General features: G+C 39.6%; 1 protein-coding gene across 1 annotated transcript; it reads left to right on the forward strand.

Annotated features, from left to right (window-relative positions):
- Window positions 1-258: 258 nt before the first annotated feature.
- LOC143757495 (uncharacterized) lies at window positions 259-9430 on the forward strand. The gene is made up of 4 exons (XM_077248562.1): window positions 259-444; window positions 3442-3682; window positions 4278-4442; window positions 4910-9430. Exons 1-4 carry the CDS (start codon window positions 259-261, stop codon window positions 7012-7014), a joined length of 2697 nt encoding a protein of 898 aa, XP_077104677.1. The 3' UTR covers window positions 7015-9430.
- The last annotated feature ends 3828 nt before the right edge of the window (window positions 9431-13258 follow it).

Consider the following 13258-nt stretch of genomic DNA (forward strand, 5'->3'; position numbering starts at 1 on the left):
CTGTAACTTACAGGATCCAATTCAAAATTCTCACCATAACCTATAGGGCTCTACATGGTCAGGCGCCTGCTTATCTTATCTCAAGTGAGTCTTCATGACTCAAGTCTCAAGTGAAGACAAGTGAAGATTGGTCTATTGATCAGTTTATCTGTTGAATTTAATTTTATTCTATATTCTATTCTATTTGTCTATTGTAAAGCACTTTGTGACCCTGTCTGTGAAAAGCGCAGTATAAATACATTTTACTTCCTTACTTTCATGAGTCTGACTAACAGAGCGCTCCTGCCTGTCGTCCAGTATAAGCAGGTGGAACAGTACATGTCTTTCCATAAACTTCCATCAGATGTCAGGCAGAAAATCCACGAGTATTATGAACATCGATACCAGGGCAAGATGTTTGATGAGGACAACATTCTGGGAGAGCTGAGCGACCCCTTAAAGGAGGTTTGTCATCACTAAACTCATCCCTGCCTAAAGTTTACTTCTCAGTTTCAGCTGTTTTTGTTCTTTTGTTTTATATATTTGTGCAATATGATTCCACAGTTTGTAAAAATAAGGCAGTGCTGAATAAATAGAAGCGAATAAATCAGAAGTGATGTGTAACAGTTTTTGAAGTGTAATAAACACCTATACTGAATATAGAGTCACAGTAAATATACATTTTAAAATATTTTAAAGATGCAGTTGGGCAGCTGACTTGACATTTAACTCTTTCCCCACCAGCGTATTTAAAAAAATAAAAGTTGCCAGTCAGCGCCAGAAATGTTGATAACTTTCACAAAAATGTAATGGCCCCCGGAATATTTTTTGGTTTAAATATCTGAACATGCAATTTATTAAAAGAAAGAACAGAGCCTCTGCTTTTAAACAAAAAAAAAGTTATATATTTTTTTATCAACACATGATTTTGGGTTAGTTTAATAAAAAAAGCAACATTTTGAACAAAATCTGAGTTTCTTTCCCCCAAAGACTATAACACGTATAAGCAATGCTTTCATCACTTGTTTCTGCTTCTTCTTCGCCTGTGTTTTGATCCAAAGATTCCCTACTCTTTCAGAAGATGCGTAATAGCATTACATAAAACAATATAACAGTGAAAACACGGAGAGTCAGAAAATTACATTACAGGCGGTGAATGAGTTAAAAACTAAAACAATTTTAACCCTTGTGTATCCTTATGGACATTTTTGTCCTTTTCGGTTTAGTTTTTTTGATCACTTTGCCTGTGTTAATGCTAACTGCATAAAATTTGGCACAGGTGTGTGTTTTTATTGGAATTTTACTATTTCAGCACCATTTTCTTAAAAAAATCTTTTTTGCACTAGCTACACAAAATACTCCCACTTAGCGACTTTTGGACAAAATTGTCCCCATTGAAACCTATTAAAACTGCAATTTTTAATCCCTGGGCCATTAAACTATAAAATGATGCAATCTTTGTTAAGAGTCTTTCATTTGGTTGACAAGGCTTCAAAATTTAAATTGTTACTATTTTTTTATCAGATGGTGCCATTTTTCCAGGTTCGGCCAATAAAACAAATATCGCTTTATTCCTGTTTTCGGCATATTATTGAGCCAATTGGATAAATTGTGCAACGATAATTGTGTGGGTGTGTTGGTATGGATGTCAGAATGTGGTTTGAATGTGTGTAATAAAAAAAATGTGTGTGTATATGTGTTTGTGTGCTTGTAATATTTGAGAGAGAAAAACTCAATTGCGAATCTAAAATGCAATCCCTGTGTTCACCAGTGGAGTTTTGCTGGCACCCAATGGGGAAAATCTGTTACTGCGCACAAACAAACTCTTACCGAAAGCTCATTTTTTGACATATCATCCTCAAATTTGGAACACAACTTGTTTAGAGTTATGGCTTTGAATTTATATCAGTTTTAGAGTTCAACATGTTTCATAAAATATATATTTTATATAAAATAACGATAATAATGTTCATAAATAATTTTCATAAACTTAAACCGCTATACAAAATTTTTGGTTTGACTTTTTTCACTTGTTTAACTTCAGCAATAATCTGCCAAGGGTCCTACTTAAAATGAGACCAAACTTAAGTCTTTGCTCCCAAGCCTAACATTTTTATGACAGTTTTTTTGACATGGACATTTTTGTCCACTTTGTAGCTATGTGTTACTTTTTTTTGTTGTTAATGTTAACTGCATGAATTTTTGCACAGGTGTGTATTTTTATTGTAATTTTACCTTTTCACCCCCATTTCCTTTGAAAAATCTTTTTTGCACTAGGTTCACAAAATTCTTCCCTCTCAGCGCCTTTTGGACAAAAATGTCCCCATTGAAAACCAATAAAACTGCAATTTTTAATCTCAGGGCCATTCAACTATAAAATGATGCAATCTTTGTTAAGAGGCTTTCATTCTGTTGGCAATGCTTCTGCTTCTTTTTAGCAGATGGTGCCATTTTTGGGGGTTTGGCCTATAAAACAAATATCGCTTTATTCCTGTTTTTTGCTTCGGCATATTATAGAGCCAATTGGATAAATTATGCAACGATATCTGTGTGGGTGTGTTGGTATGGATGTCAGAGTGTGGTTAGTATGTGTGTTATAAAAAAATGTGTGTGTGTGTGCATGTGTGTGTTTGTAATATTGAGAGAGAAAAACTCAACTGCAAATAACAAATCCAATCCCTGTGTGCACCAGTGGAGTTTTGCTGGCACCCAATGGGGAAAATGTGTTACTGCGCCCAAACAAACTCTTACCGGAAGCTCATTTTTTGACACATCATCCTCATATTTGGAACACAATTTATTTAGATTAATGGCTTTGATTTTCTTGCCGTTTTATAGTTCAACTTGATACAATATATATATTGTATAAAATGATTTCCATAAACTTATACCTATATAACCTTTTCGGGGATTTACTTATTATATTTTTTTTACTTCAGCAATAATCTGCAAAGGGTCTTCTTTAAAATGATACCAAACTCAAGTCTGTGCTCCCAAGCTTCACATTTTTATGACAGTTTTTAAACACGGACATTTTTGTCCTCTGTTTACCTGTGTAACTTTTTTTAATTGATGCACATCAAAACAAAAATCTCATGTAATGATAATACATGCAATTTTGTGTAATTTTTATACATACAATTTTTTATGAATATTTGTATTGATAAAATGCATTTGTCAACTGAAACCCTGACACTAGAGGTGATTATATGTTATTTAAAATATTGATGATGAATAAAAATAAATTGTTCGTTGTCCACTACCCAACTGAAGTTTGCCCACACCATTGTATTAGGTGTTTTCAAAAACAAGCAAATATCACAGAACTATTTTAGTTTATATTCAAACACCAGCATTATTGTGCTAGTAACTCCTGGTATGTACTTGTGAGTTTTTGTTGTTGCAGTTTTACAAGCTTTAACCGGATTAATAATGTCTACTTGTGCACTGTGACCTTAACAGGAAATTGTTAGCTTCAACTGCCGTAGCTTGGTGGCTAACATGCCTCTCTTCGCTAACGCTGACCCAAACTTCGTGACCGCAGTGCTCACAAAGCTGAAGTTTGAGGTCTTCCAGCCCAATGACTTCATCATTCGTGAGGGAACCGTTGGCCGTAAAATGTATTTCATCCAGCACGGACGGGTCAGCGTACTTACTCGTGGAAACAGGGAGACCAAGCTTAGTGATGGGTCATACTTTGGAGGTGAGTTAACAGCTGATTGGCTGATGTCAGATGTTAGTACTGAGCTTTCCCAACTAACAAAAATATGTTTTTTTCTAATGTTCCCATTATATGTTTTCTGAACGTTTAATAAATCCAATTTTTGAAGTGTTTTTTAAAAAAAACACTATTTCTTGATTATGTGAAGGTTAAGGGAACATTCCATTGTATCATTCTTCAAACATTATGGGAACGTTGCTTTTGAATGTTCTGTGAACGTTCCGAAACAAGTAGTAACATTTAAAATACGGTGAACAACAAAAATGTTGCAGAAAAAATAGGTTTCATGGATGACGTATAAATAATGTTTTTGTGCTAACGTTTTGAGAATATTATTAAAGGCGAGACTCTGAACGAACATGCTGTTACCATTACTGGAAGAATGTTTGTTCATAACTTTGACAGAAACTTGACAGAACGTTAGCTAAAGTTCTGAGAGCGTTCCCGGTTAGTGTTAAGCAACTATCTACGAAACTTGCAACCATTTTTGGCTTCAGGAAAGGCACCCGTGGTCGAGTGGTTTATTTTTCCTATAGATCCCGTTCTTACCTCCCTGTGGTCTTTCTCCTTCACTCAGAGATCTGTCTGTTGACACGTGGCCGGAGGACGGCTAGTGTTCGAGCAGATACGTACTGTCGACTTTACTCCCTCAGTGTGGGCAGTTTCAACGAGGTTCTGGAAGAGCATCCCATGATGAGACGGGCCTTTGAGACCGTGGCAGCGGACAGACTCGATCGCATCGGTAAAACCTTCCTGCTGCTTTTGCCCCTTTATAAACCTGAAACTCATCTAAATATGCAACAAATAAATAAATCTGACATTTCTTTCACTATTTCTTAAATCCCTTCCTGTTCTAGTCTGTAGAGTTTCTTACCTTTCTGTTATTGGCTTTTTTCGTTTTGTTGCCCCTGAAATGATTCCCTTAAATGAGCAACTGATTTTGTAGTTGAAGAAAGATTAATTGAGGCTTTGGCTTACTAAATTTAAAGCTCCCCATTTTTTTTCTGTACTGTGAAAGTGACAAAAATTACAGAATAACACCATAAAATGAGTCAATACGGACATGAGTGAGTAAATGAGAGAAAATATGATTGGCTTAAAAATGAAGTATTTAATTCTTAGGAAACAGTGTTTTACAACCATGTAAATAACCATTTTCAATTATTTTCTTTCTGTCCTAACCCCATTCTTAATTCCTTTTTTTCACAGGTAAGAAGAACTCGATTTTGTTGCGCAAGACCTCACAGGGAGGATCTGTTGCGGGCAGCAGTTTGGGACGGGGCGGAGGGAGCCGTGGTGGAGGAGCAGGAGGCGCCGGTCTGGGATCTTGTGATAGTGTTCTGGTCCAGCAGATTGTTAAGCACGACAGCATGCCCACCATGCAGGACATCACGGCTGCGAGCAACCGAAGCAGCACCGGAGGCACAGTCTCCCCCCGACCTCATCCGGTGATCTGGGCCCCGCTGGTCCACGCTCCCCTCCAGACGGCCGCTGCCACCACCAACGTGGCCATTGCCTTGATGCATCAGCAACAGCAGCAGCAACAGTTGCAACAACAGCTTCAACAACAACATGCCCTCGGAGCTGCCATCTTTCTTCCCATCTCGCCGTCGCCCTCGTCATGCCCTCTTTCCCCTCCCCGTCCACCCATTCTACTCCCTCGGCAGTCGCTCAGCTCCCTCATCGGTGTGATGGGGGCACTGCCCCCGCGTGGAGTCCCATCCTCTATAACACCTTCACCCTCGCCCTCCACTATGGGACCGAGCGCTGCGGCTCCTTCAGCAGGTGTAGTTGGAAAAACTCCCACATCTGCGTCATTAGTGTCCGCTCCCCTACAGGCTAGCAGAACTCTTCATTACAGCCTCCGCCTCCACACAGAGCCCACAGCGTCACCTGTCCATAAAGTCCCGCCTCCCTCAGTGATTGCAGCGCCGTCTATCGAAGGACGTAACGCCGGATCTGGGCCAAAGGGGGCTAAAGAAGCTTTACTACGGCATGTTGGAGGAGGGAGCACCCAAGGGCTCCCAATGATCGGTCGGCTAACCCAAGAGGCAAGACTGCTCTCCGCCTCCCAGCCGACTCTTCCCCACCGCAGCTGGGTGGGCGTTCAGCCTCTCCCACCTCTCCATCGTAAAGCATCCGGAGGAAACCTGCTGCCGGCACCCTTCATTTTATCATCAGGACTCGCTAGAGGAGGAAGCGCAGGTGTTTTGAGCTCAAATGCGCCACAGCTTGGTGCCACACAGATGCCTGCACACACACCCCTACTCTTGCCCTCTCAGCTGACACACACACCTCCACTCACACCAGGATCTGCTCCAACACCCCTCGCCCCCTTCTCGTCCTCCCCAAAGCAAATCCCTCTTTGCTCCACCAACCCTCCTTTATCTCTCATGGCCGCATATTCTGGTCTAGGTGTTCCCCAAACCCAGCGAGTCAAACCTGGCACTGCAATACCGACTTCTCCTTCGACCTCTCCTCCTCCTTGCCTACGACCTGCTTCTCCCTCTCTATCCATCTCCACCTCTCCAACTTCATCTTCCAGCACCTCTTTCGCTCAGATTTCCCGTGTCAAACCCTCTCCACCACCGTTATCCTGCACAGCCAACTCAACACCCACCGTCACTCCTTCTCAAACCCCCACCCCAACTCGAACCCCAACCCCAACTCGAACCCCAACCCCCATTCAAACCCCTATTCAGACCCCCACCCAATCTAGAACACCAGTGGCCATCCAATCCCAATCCCAGAGTCGGTGTCCAACTCCCATCCATATCCTAGCCGCGGCACAATCTCCAACCTCAACCTGCATTCAGTGTCCACTTCCCACCCAGACTCCAGGTAAACCTCTGAGCTCCACCCTGAGCCAAAGCACTTCTGTCCAGATGCCAGCCCCTGTCCCGGTCCTTGGTCCTCCTCCGGTACGTTCTCCGATCTCTACTCAAACCCCAACTCCCACACACACTCCGAGCTCGCCTTGGACCCTTGGCTCTCCAATCAACAGCCCAGCCCAAAGCAGACCCTCAACGCCGGTCCTGGCCCAATCACACACACCATCCCCTTCTCCTGCATCCACTCCATCTCCTGCTACTTCACAGTTTCCACAGAAGCCGGCTGTTTCCCAAACTCAGACATTAAGCGCTCTGTCCACTCCTACCTTAAGTCCATCTCCCATTCCTGCCTCCTCATCTCCAGTCCTCCAGTCCATCTCCACCACCTTCGCTTCACCAAAGGAGGCAAAGAAAGAGCAGGACTTGCCTCAGACACAGAGAGATTCAGAGACAAAGAGACTAAAGTATCCTGCTAACGTATGAGGAGGGAGTTGGACGCTGGTGGGTTCAGGAGATGAGATATCACTTCAGGCTCTGCAGGGTCTATGAGCATGTTGTCTACATTCGACCCTCCCAGTTTTGTTGAGTCTTGGCCATGGGAAGGTTTAACCCCCCCGACTTTACATCTTTCCCCAGCAAGAAAAGAAAAGAAAATTTTTTACTCAAAAAGGAGCAGAAAATGTTTGACTCAAGAAGTAGTGTGTTTGTGTCATCTGGGAATGTCAAGTCGAATATTTTTGAAGCCCTGCTGAGAAATTTCAACGGTCTGACTGGTGAACCAACATAGTCGTGTTGATCACCAGCAAAACATGCTACAGAACCATGATCTTTCTACAGAGCCCATGAAAATATCTTCTTTTGCTGGTCTTTTCAACAGAAAAATAGATGAGTGTTTTTAATCTTTGGTAACGTTTATTTTACAGTGTCCTTGTTACATATGTTACATGTACTTACCATAGTAATAACAGTAAATTATGCATAATTACATGCAACTAAACCTCGACCAACCCCTAATTCTATCCTAACCCCTATAGTAGGTACATGTAGTTAATTATTATCACTCAGTACTATAAAATATATAATTACACTGTGACAATGACACCTTAAAATAAAGTGTAACCTAATCTTTCATAGTCTAGACATAAATTCTGTCATTTGCCAAAAATGTCTTAAAGGTAATGCAACTGCAGACCTGCCACCACTTTATGACGCATTTGCACAGAATGTTAAAAATACAAGGAGCATTTTCATATCAGATCATATCATACACAACCTGGAGACAATGAAAGCTTAACCTGCCGAGAACCAGCTAGGGATTTACAATCACTGAACGTGACTGAACATTTGTCACATGATTAGAACTTTTTTGCACTTCCGTGTCCGAGTCGTACGGAGCGTGTCCTGGCATCCCGCCGGCACTATACTAGAATTGCATAATTCAAGACTGAAAAAAATGTTTAGACACAGTGAATTTGTGTTAATTTAGTGTACACTGCCTGTAAACTATAAATGGTGCATAGTGTAGAAAATTAATTTCTACATGAAAAACAGAACTACAATTTTATCGTTCTAACCAATTTTGTGTACTTGTGTTTGTCTAGCACCATCCGTCCATTTGTTAAACCGTTAGCCAGTGATTTCCTGATCAGTATGCAAGTCAAAAGAATCAAATCGAAATTAAAATCTTGAGACCTGAGTGAAGAACTACCAAAGTACATATTTAGGAAATAAAACATTGAAGCAATGCTACATGATTTCCTTGTTACCACATCTATGAATTATATTCTCTTCGGAAAGGAGAACTTTTGTTGATATGTCGAGTTTCCATTTGGTGCCAGAATATACGGAGCCGCTAAAGGGACACGGTGATGGAAATACAATAAGACTTTATTTCATGCTTTTGCATTCTCTCACTAAACATTATGTGGGAGGGTTTAGCTAAAAGCACCAGAGTTTGAGTTGCGTTAAACATTATTTTGTTGATGGCCAGTGTCAGCTTGCTCAGAAACCTCACCACCTGGGTCTGCATAAACTGACTGACAATTAATATATTTAGTTTAAAAACTTTGTTTCCGGCTTCTCCCCTCTCGTCTCTTTTTTAATCACCAAGATGTAACATTTGCCCATTATATAACTAATAATTAGCATCACAAATGTGACAAAATGTATTTAAATAACTGTAAAGAATATATCAATATAATTCTTTTGATTAAAAAACTGGAAGCAATCCATTAGTAGTTTGTCGTCTCAGGTGTTTGATGTTAGTTTTTGAATATATGACTATAATGTTCATATTCTCACTCTACCGTAACTGAAGTAGTGTTTTGTTTTGATTGTGTGTTGCACAAAACAGCAAGCATACAGCAGTGCTTTAGTTCTGATTCCCTCTCTCTCTGTCGTCAGTGTCTCTCACACACACACACACACACACACACACACACACACACACACACACACACACACACCTGAAGCTCTGCGCACTTTCATCTGGACCAGAGCAGCTTTCATCTTTCTCTTGCTCTTGTACTGTAGCCGCTTCCGTTCAGTGACACACACACACACACACACACACACACACACACACACACACACACACACACACACACACACACACACACACACACACACACACACACACTCCCTAGTATGAATCTCTTGTGCTGTGCCAAGTGCTGTCCCTTAGTGTTTTGTGCCGATAGTGAGATTATGTCTACCTTTCCCTTCGATACCATGTTGCCTAGATTGCACATTTAAGGACCAAATGTTTATTTTTTATTTGTTCTCTCAGCTTTAGCTTTTGAGAAAAAAAGGGAATAGTCTTTAATGATATGTAAGAGAAGTAATTATGAACATGTAAAAAAGATTTTTGCCAAATCCGAATAAAGTGTATTTAGAATCAGTTTTCTGTGTCACTGTTTGTTAACACACACACACACACACTTTCTCTCTCTCTCTCACTCACTCACTCACACACACACACACACACACACACACACCAAACGGCAGAGCCGGATTAACGCAAAGGCAAACTAGGCACGTGCCTAGGGCCCGATTGGCGGGATGGGGCCCAGACAGAGGGACAAAAAATAAATAAATAAAAAATGTACAAATGTCCTACAATTTATTTAAATATTTATTAATTAACTAAAATAGTGACGATGTTTATCTTAACCATAGACTGTTACATTACGTCACATTAACGCCAGCCCATCAGGTGCTGCCAGGGCCGGTTCTAGACATTTGGAGGCTCTAGGCAATATTCATCTTCGAAGCCCCCCACCCCCAATAAAAAACTCTTGAAACAAATATGATTCCTAACCTTTTAATTTATACAACATTTAATTTTAAATGTTTTTACTTACACAGTACATAAGTTTGGACACATTACTATTTTTAATGTTTTTGAAAGAAGTCTCTTATGCTCATCAAGCCTGGATTTATTTGATCAAAAATACAGAAAATAATATATTATAAAAATTTTAAATAATGGTTTTCCTATTTTACTATACTTTAAAATATATTTCTGTGATGCAAAGCAGAATTTAGTGTCATGTGATCCTTCAGAAAACTTTATAATATTCTGATTTATTATCAAATGTTAGAAATGGTGCTTAGTATTTATTTTATAACCTGTGATACTTTTTTTCAGGATTTTTTTTATTATTAAAAAGTTGTTTTAAAAAAGTCTTCACTATCACTTGTTATATATTTAACACATCCTTGCTGAATATTCCTGTTTTTTTTTTGTATGTTTGATCAAATAAATGCAGGCTTGTAGAGCATAATAAAAAACTTCTTTCAAAAACATTAAAACTAGTAATTGGTCCAGACTTTTTACCAGTAGGCTACTGTATGTGCATATTAATCAAACTTCATCTAAGGTAATCTCTTTTTTGTTTAATGAAGATGTTATTGTTATTGTTATTTTGCTGTTTTATTTAATTTATTTACAGTTCCAGAATACCACTTCAGCAGGGCGGCGCCAGATAATGTTTAAGGCAGCTGCTGAGGGGGTGCTAGATCATTGACTGGGGGAGCTGCGTAAATATATATATTAAAATATTAAAAATATTAATCTATGCCCACCTCTAATATATATATATATATAATTAGGCTACACACACACACACACAATTATTTAAATGAGCAAAATTTATGATGAGATGCTCCAGTTCACGTGCAGTGCAATGCAATCGCTCCGTCGTCTCCATATCATGATCATATTGTCTGCTATATTTGCTTCTTATTTATTATTGCTTTGGCAACCGCCAAAAAAATTCAATGCATGGAAACCCCTGTTATTATGTTGAAATAAGGAGATATTATATTGAAATAACGACTTAATATCTCTAAATAACAAGATAAGTTTTATTTTTTCTTCAAAAAATTAAAAAAAATTCTGGACCAATTACTAGTTTTAATGTTTTTGAAAGAAGTTTTTTATTATGCTCTACAAGCCTGCATTTATTTGATCAAACATACAAAAAAAAAACAGGAATATTCAGCAAGGATGTGTTAAATATATAACAAGTGATAGTGAAGACTTTTTTAAAACAACTTTTTAATAATAAAAAAAATCCTGAAAAAAAGTATCACAGGTTATAAAATAAATACTAAGCACCATTTCTAACATTTGATAATAAATCAGAATATTATAAAGTTTTCTGAAGGATCACATGACACTAAATTCTGCGTTGCATCACAGAAATATATTTTAAAGTATAGTAAAATAGGAAAACCATTATTTTAAATTTTTATAATATATTATTTTCTGTATTTTTGATCAAATAAATCCAGGCTTGATGAGCATAAGAGACTTCTTTCAAAAACATTAAAAATAGTAATGTGTCCAAACTTATGTACTGTGTAAGTAAAAACATTTAAAATTAAATGTTGTATAAATTAAAAGGTTAGGAATCATATTTGTTTCAAGAGTTTTTTATTGGGGGTGGGGGGCTTCGAAGATGAATATTGCCTAGAGCCTCCAAATGTCTAGAACCGGCCCTGTGTGTGTGTGTGTGTGTGTGTGTGTGTCTGTGAGAGAGAGAGAGAGAGAGAGAGAGAGAGAGAGAGAGAGAGAGAGAGAGAGTGTGTGTGTCTGTGTGAGAGAGAGAGAGAGAGAGTGTGTGTGTGTCTGTGAGAGAGAGAGAGAGAGAGAGAGAGTGTGTGTGTGTGTGTGTGTCTGTGAGAGAGAGAGAGAGAGTGTGTGTGTGTCTGTGAGAGAGAGAGAGTGAGTGAGTGTGTGTGTGTGTGTGTGTGTGTGTGTGTGTGTCTGTGAGAGAGAGAGAGAGAGAGAGAGAGTGTGTGTGTGTGTGTGTGTGTGTGTGTGTGTGTGTGTGTGTGTGTGTGTTCCCGCAGACGCTGGTCGAGAATCTGGAGTCACTGATGGTTTGATTGTCAACTTTACATTGAAGTCACTTTGGATAAATGTGCCAATCAGCTCAAAGCATCTGCTAGTTTCATAAACGGGTTCTTGAGTTGATGAAAAAAATAATAATAAGAAAAAACACACTAATCTTAGATAATTTGTTACGTGAATGTGTTCAATCGTTACAATATTACCTTAAAATCTCAGGAGGACTTTAGGCTGGATCTTTTACATGACATGCTTTGTCGGATCCGAGTCATGCCGATAATGAGCACTAGATGGGGCTCTCAGCTCATGCAGTGTGTGTGTGTGTGTGTGTGTGTGTGTGTGTGTGTGTGTGTGTGTGTGTGTGTGTGTGTGTGTGTGTGTGTGTGTGTGTGTGTGTGTGTGTGTGAGAGAGAGAGAGTTTTAAATGCTCTACACACAAAATAAACCATTTCAAAGCGGAAGTCAGTGAGACTGTTGTCGAACACTAACCTCATCCTGACACACTCCTCTTTTCATGCGTTCTCATATCTCTCTTCTCTATCTCTCAGAAACACTTTTTGCCGTCAGTGTGAGAGTGTGTGTGTCTGTGAGTGTGTGTGTGTGAGTGTGTGTTTGTGAGAGACACTTTAGCTGCTGTGCTCATGTCACCGCTAAATGGACGGATAATGACTTCTGTAAGTGTGTGTAATCAGGTACTAAAATACTGATATACATCAACACACACTCCTGAATGTAGTCTGAATACAAAAGCCGAGTGAGTGTGTGTGTGTTTCTGAGTGAGTGTGTCTGTGTTTCCAGTGTGTGTGTGAGTGTGTTTCTGTGTGTGTTTGTGAGTGTGTGAGTGAGTGAATGAGTATGTGAGTGAGCTAGTTTGTCAATGTGTGTGTGTGTGTGTGTGTGTGTGTGTGTGTGTGTGTGTGTGTGTGTGAGTGTTCATGTTTTTCTATCCCGGTGGGGACTTAAACCTGAATGCACACAGACTCATGGGGTCTTGTGTCACAGTGGGGACAGAAATAGAGGAGGACCCCATGGGTAAACAAGCTTATAAATCATACAGAATTAGTGTTTTTTTGGAAATGTAAAAATGCAGACAGTTGTGTGTGATGGGTCGGGTTAGTGTAAGGGGAATATACAGCTTGTGCAGTATAAAAACCAAGTCTATGGAGAGTCCCCACAAAGATAGTAAACCAGACGTGTGTGTGTGAGAGAGAGTTTGTGTGAGTTTGAGTGATTGATTGTGTGTGTGTGTGTGTGTGTGTGTGTGTGAGAGAGAGAGAGAGTGTGAGAGAGAGTTTGTGTGAGTTTGAGTGATTGTGTGTGTGTGTGTGTGTGTGTGAGTGAGAGAGAGTTTGTGTGTGTGTGAGAGAGTTT

The sequence above is a fragment of the Siphateles boraxobius genome, unplaced genomic scaffold (genome assembly GCF_051911475.1).
Source record: "Siphateles boraxobius isolate OS27281-9 unplaced genomic scaffold, OSU_SipBor_1 304, whole genome shotgun sequence".
Classification (NCBI taxonomy): Eukaryota; Metazoa; Chordata; class Actinopteri; order Cypriniformes; family Leuciscidae; genus Siphateles; species Siphateles boraxobius.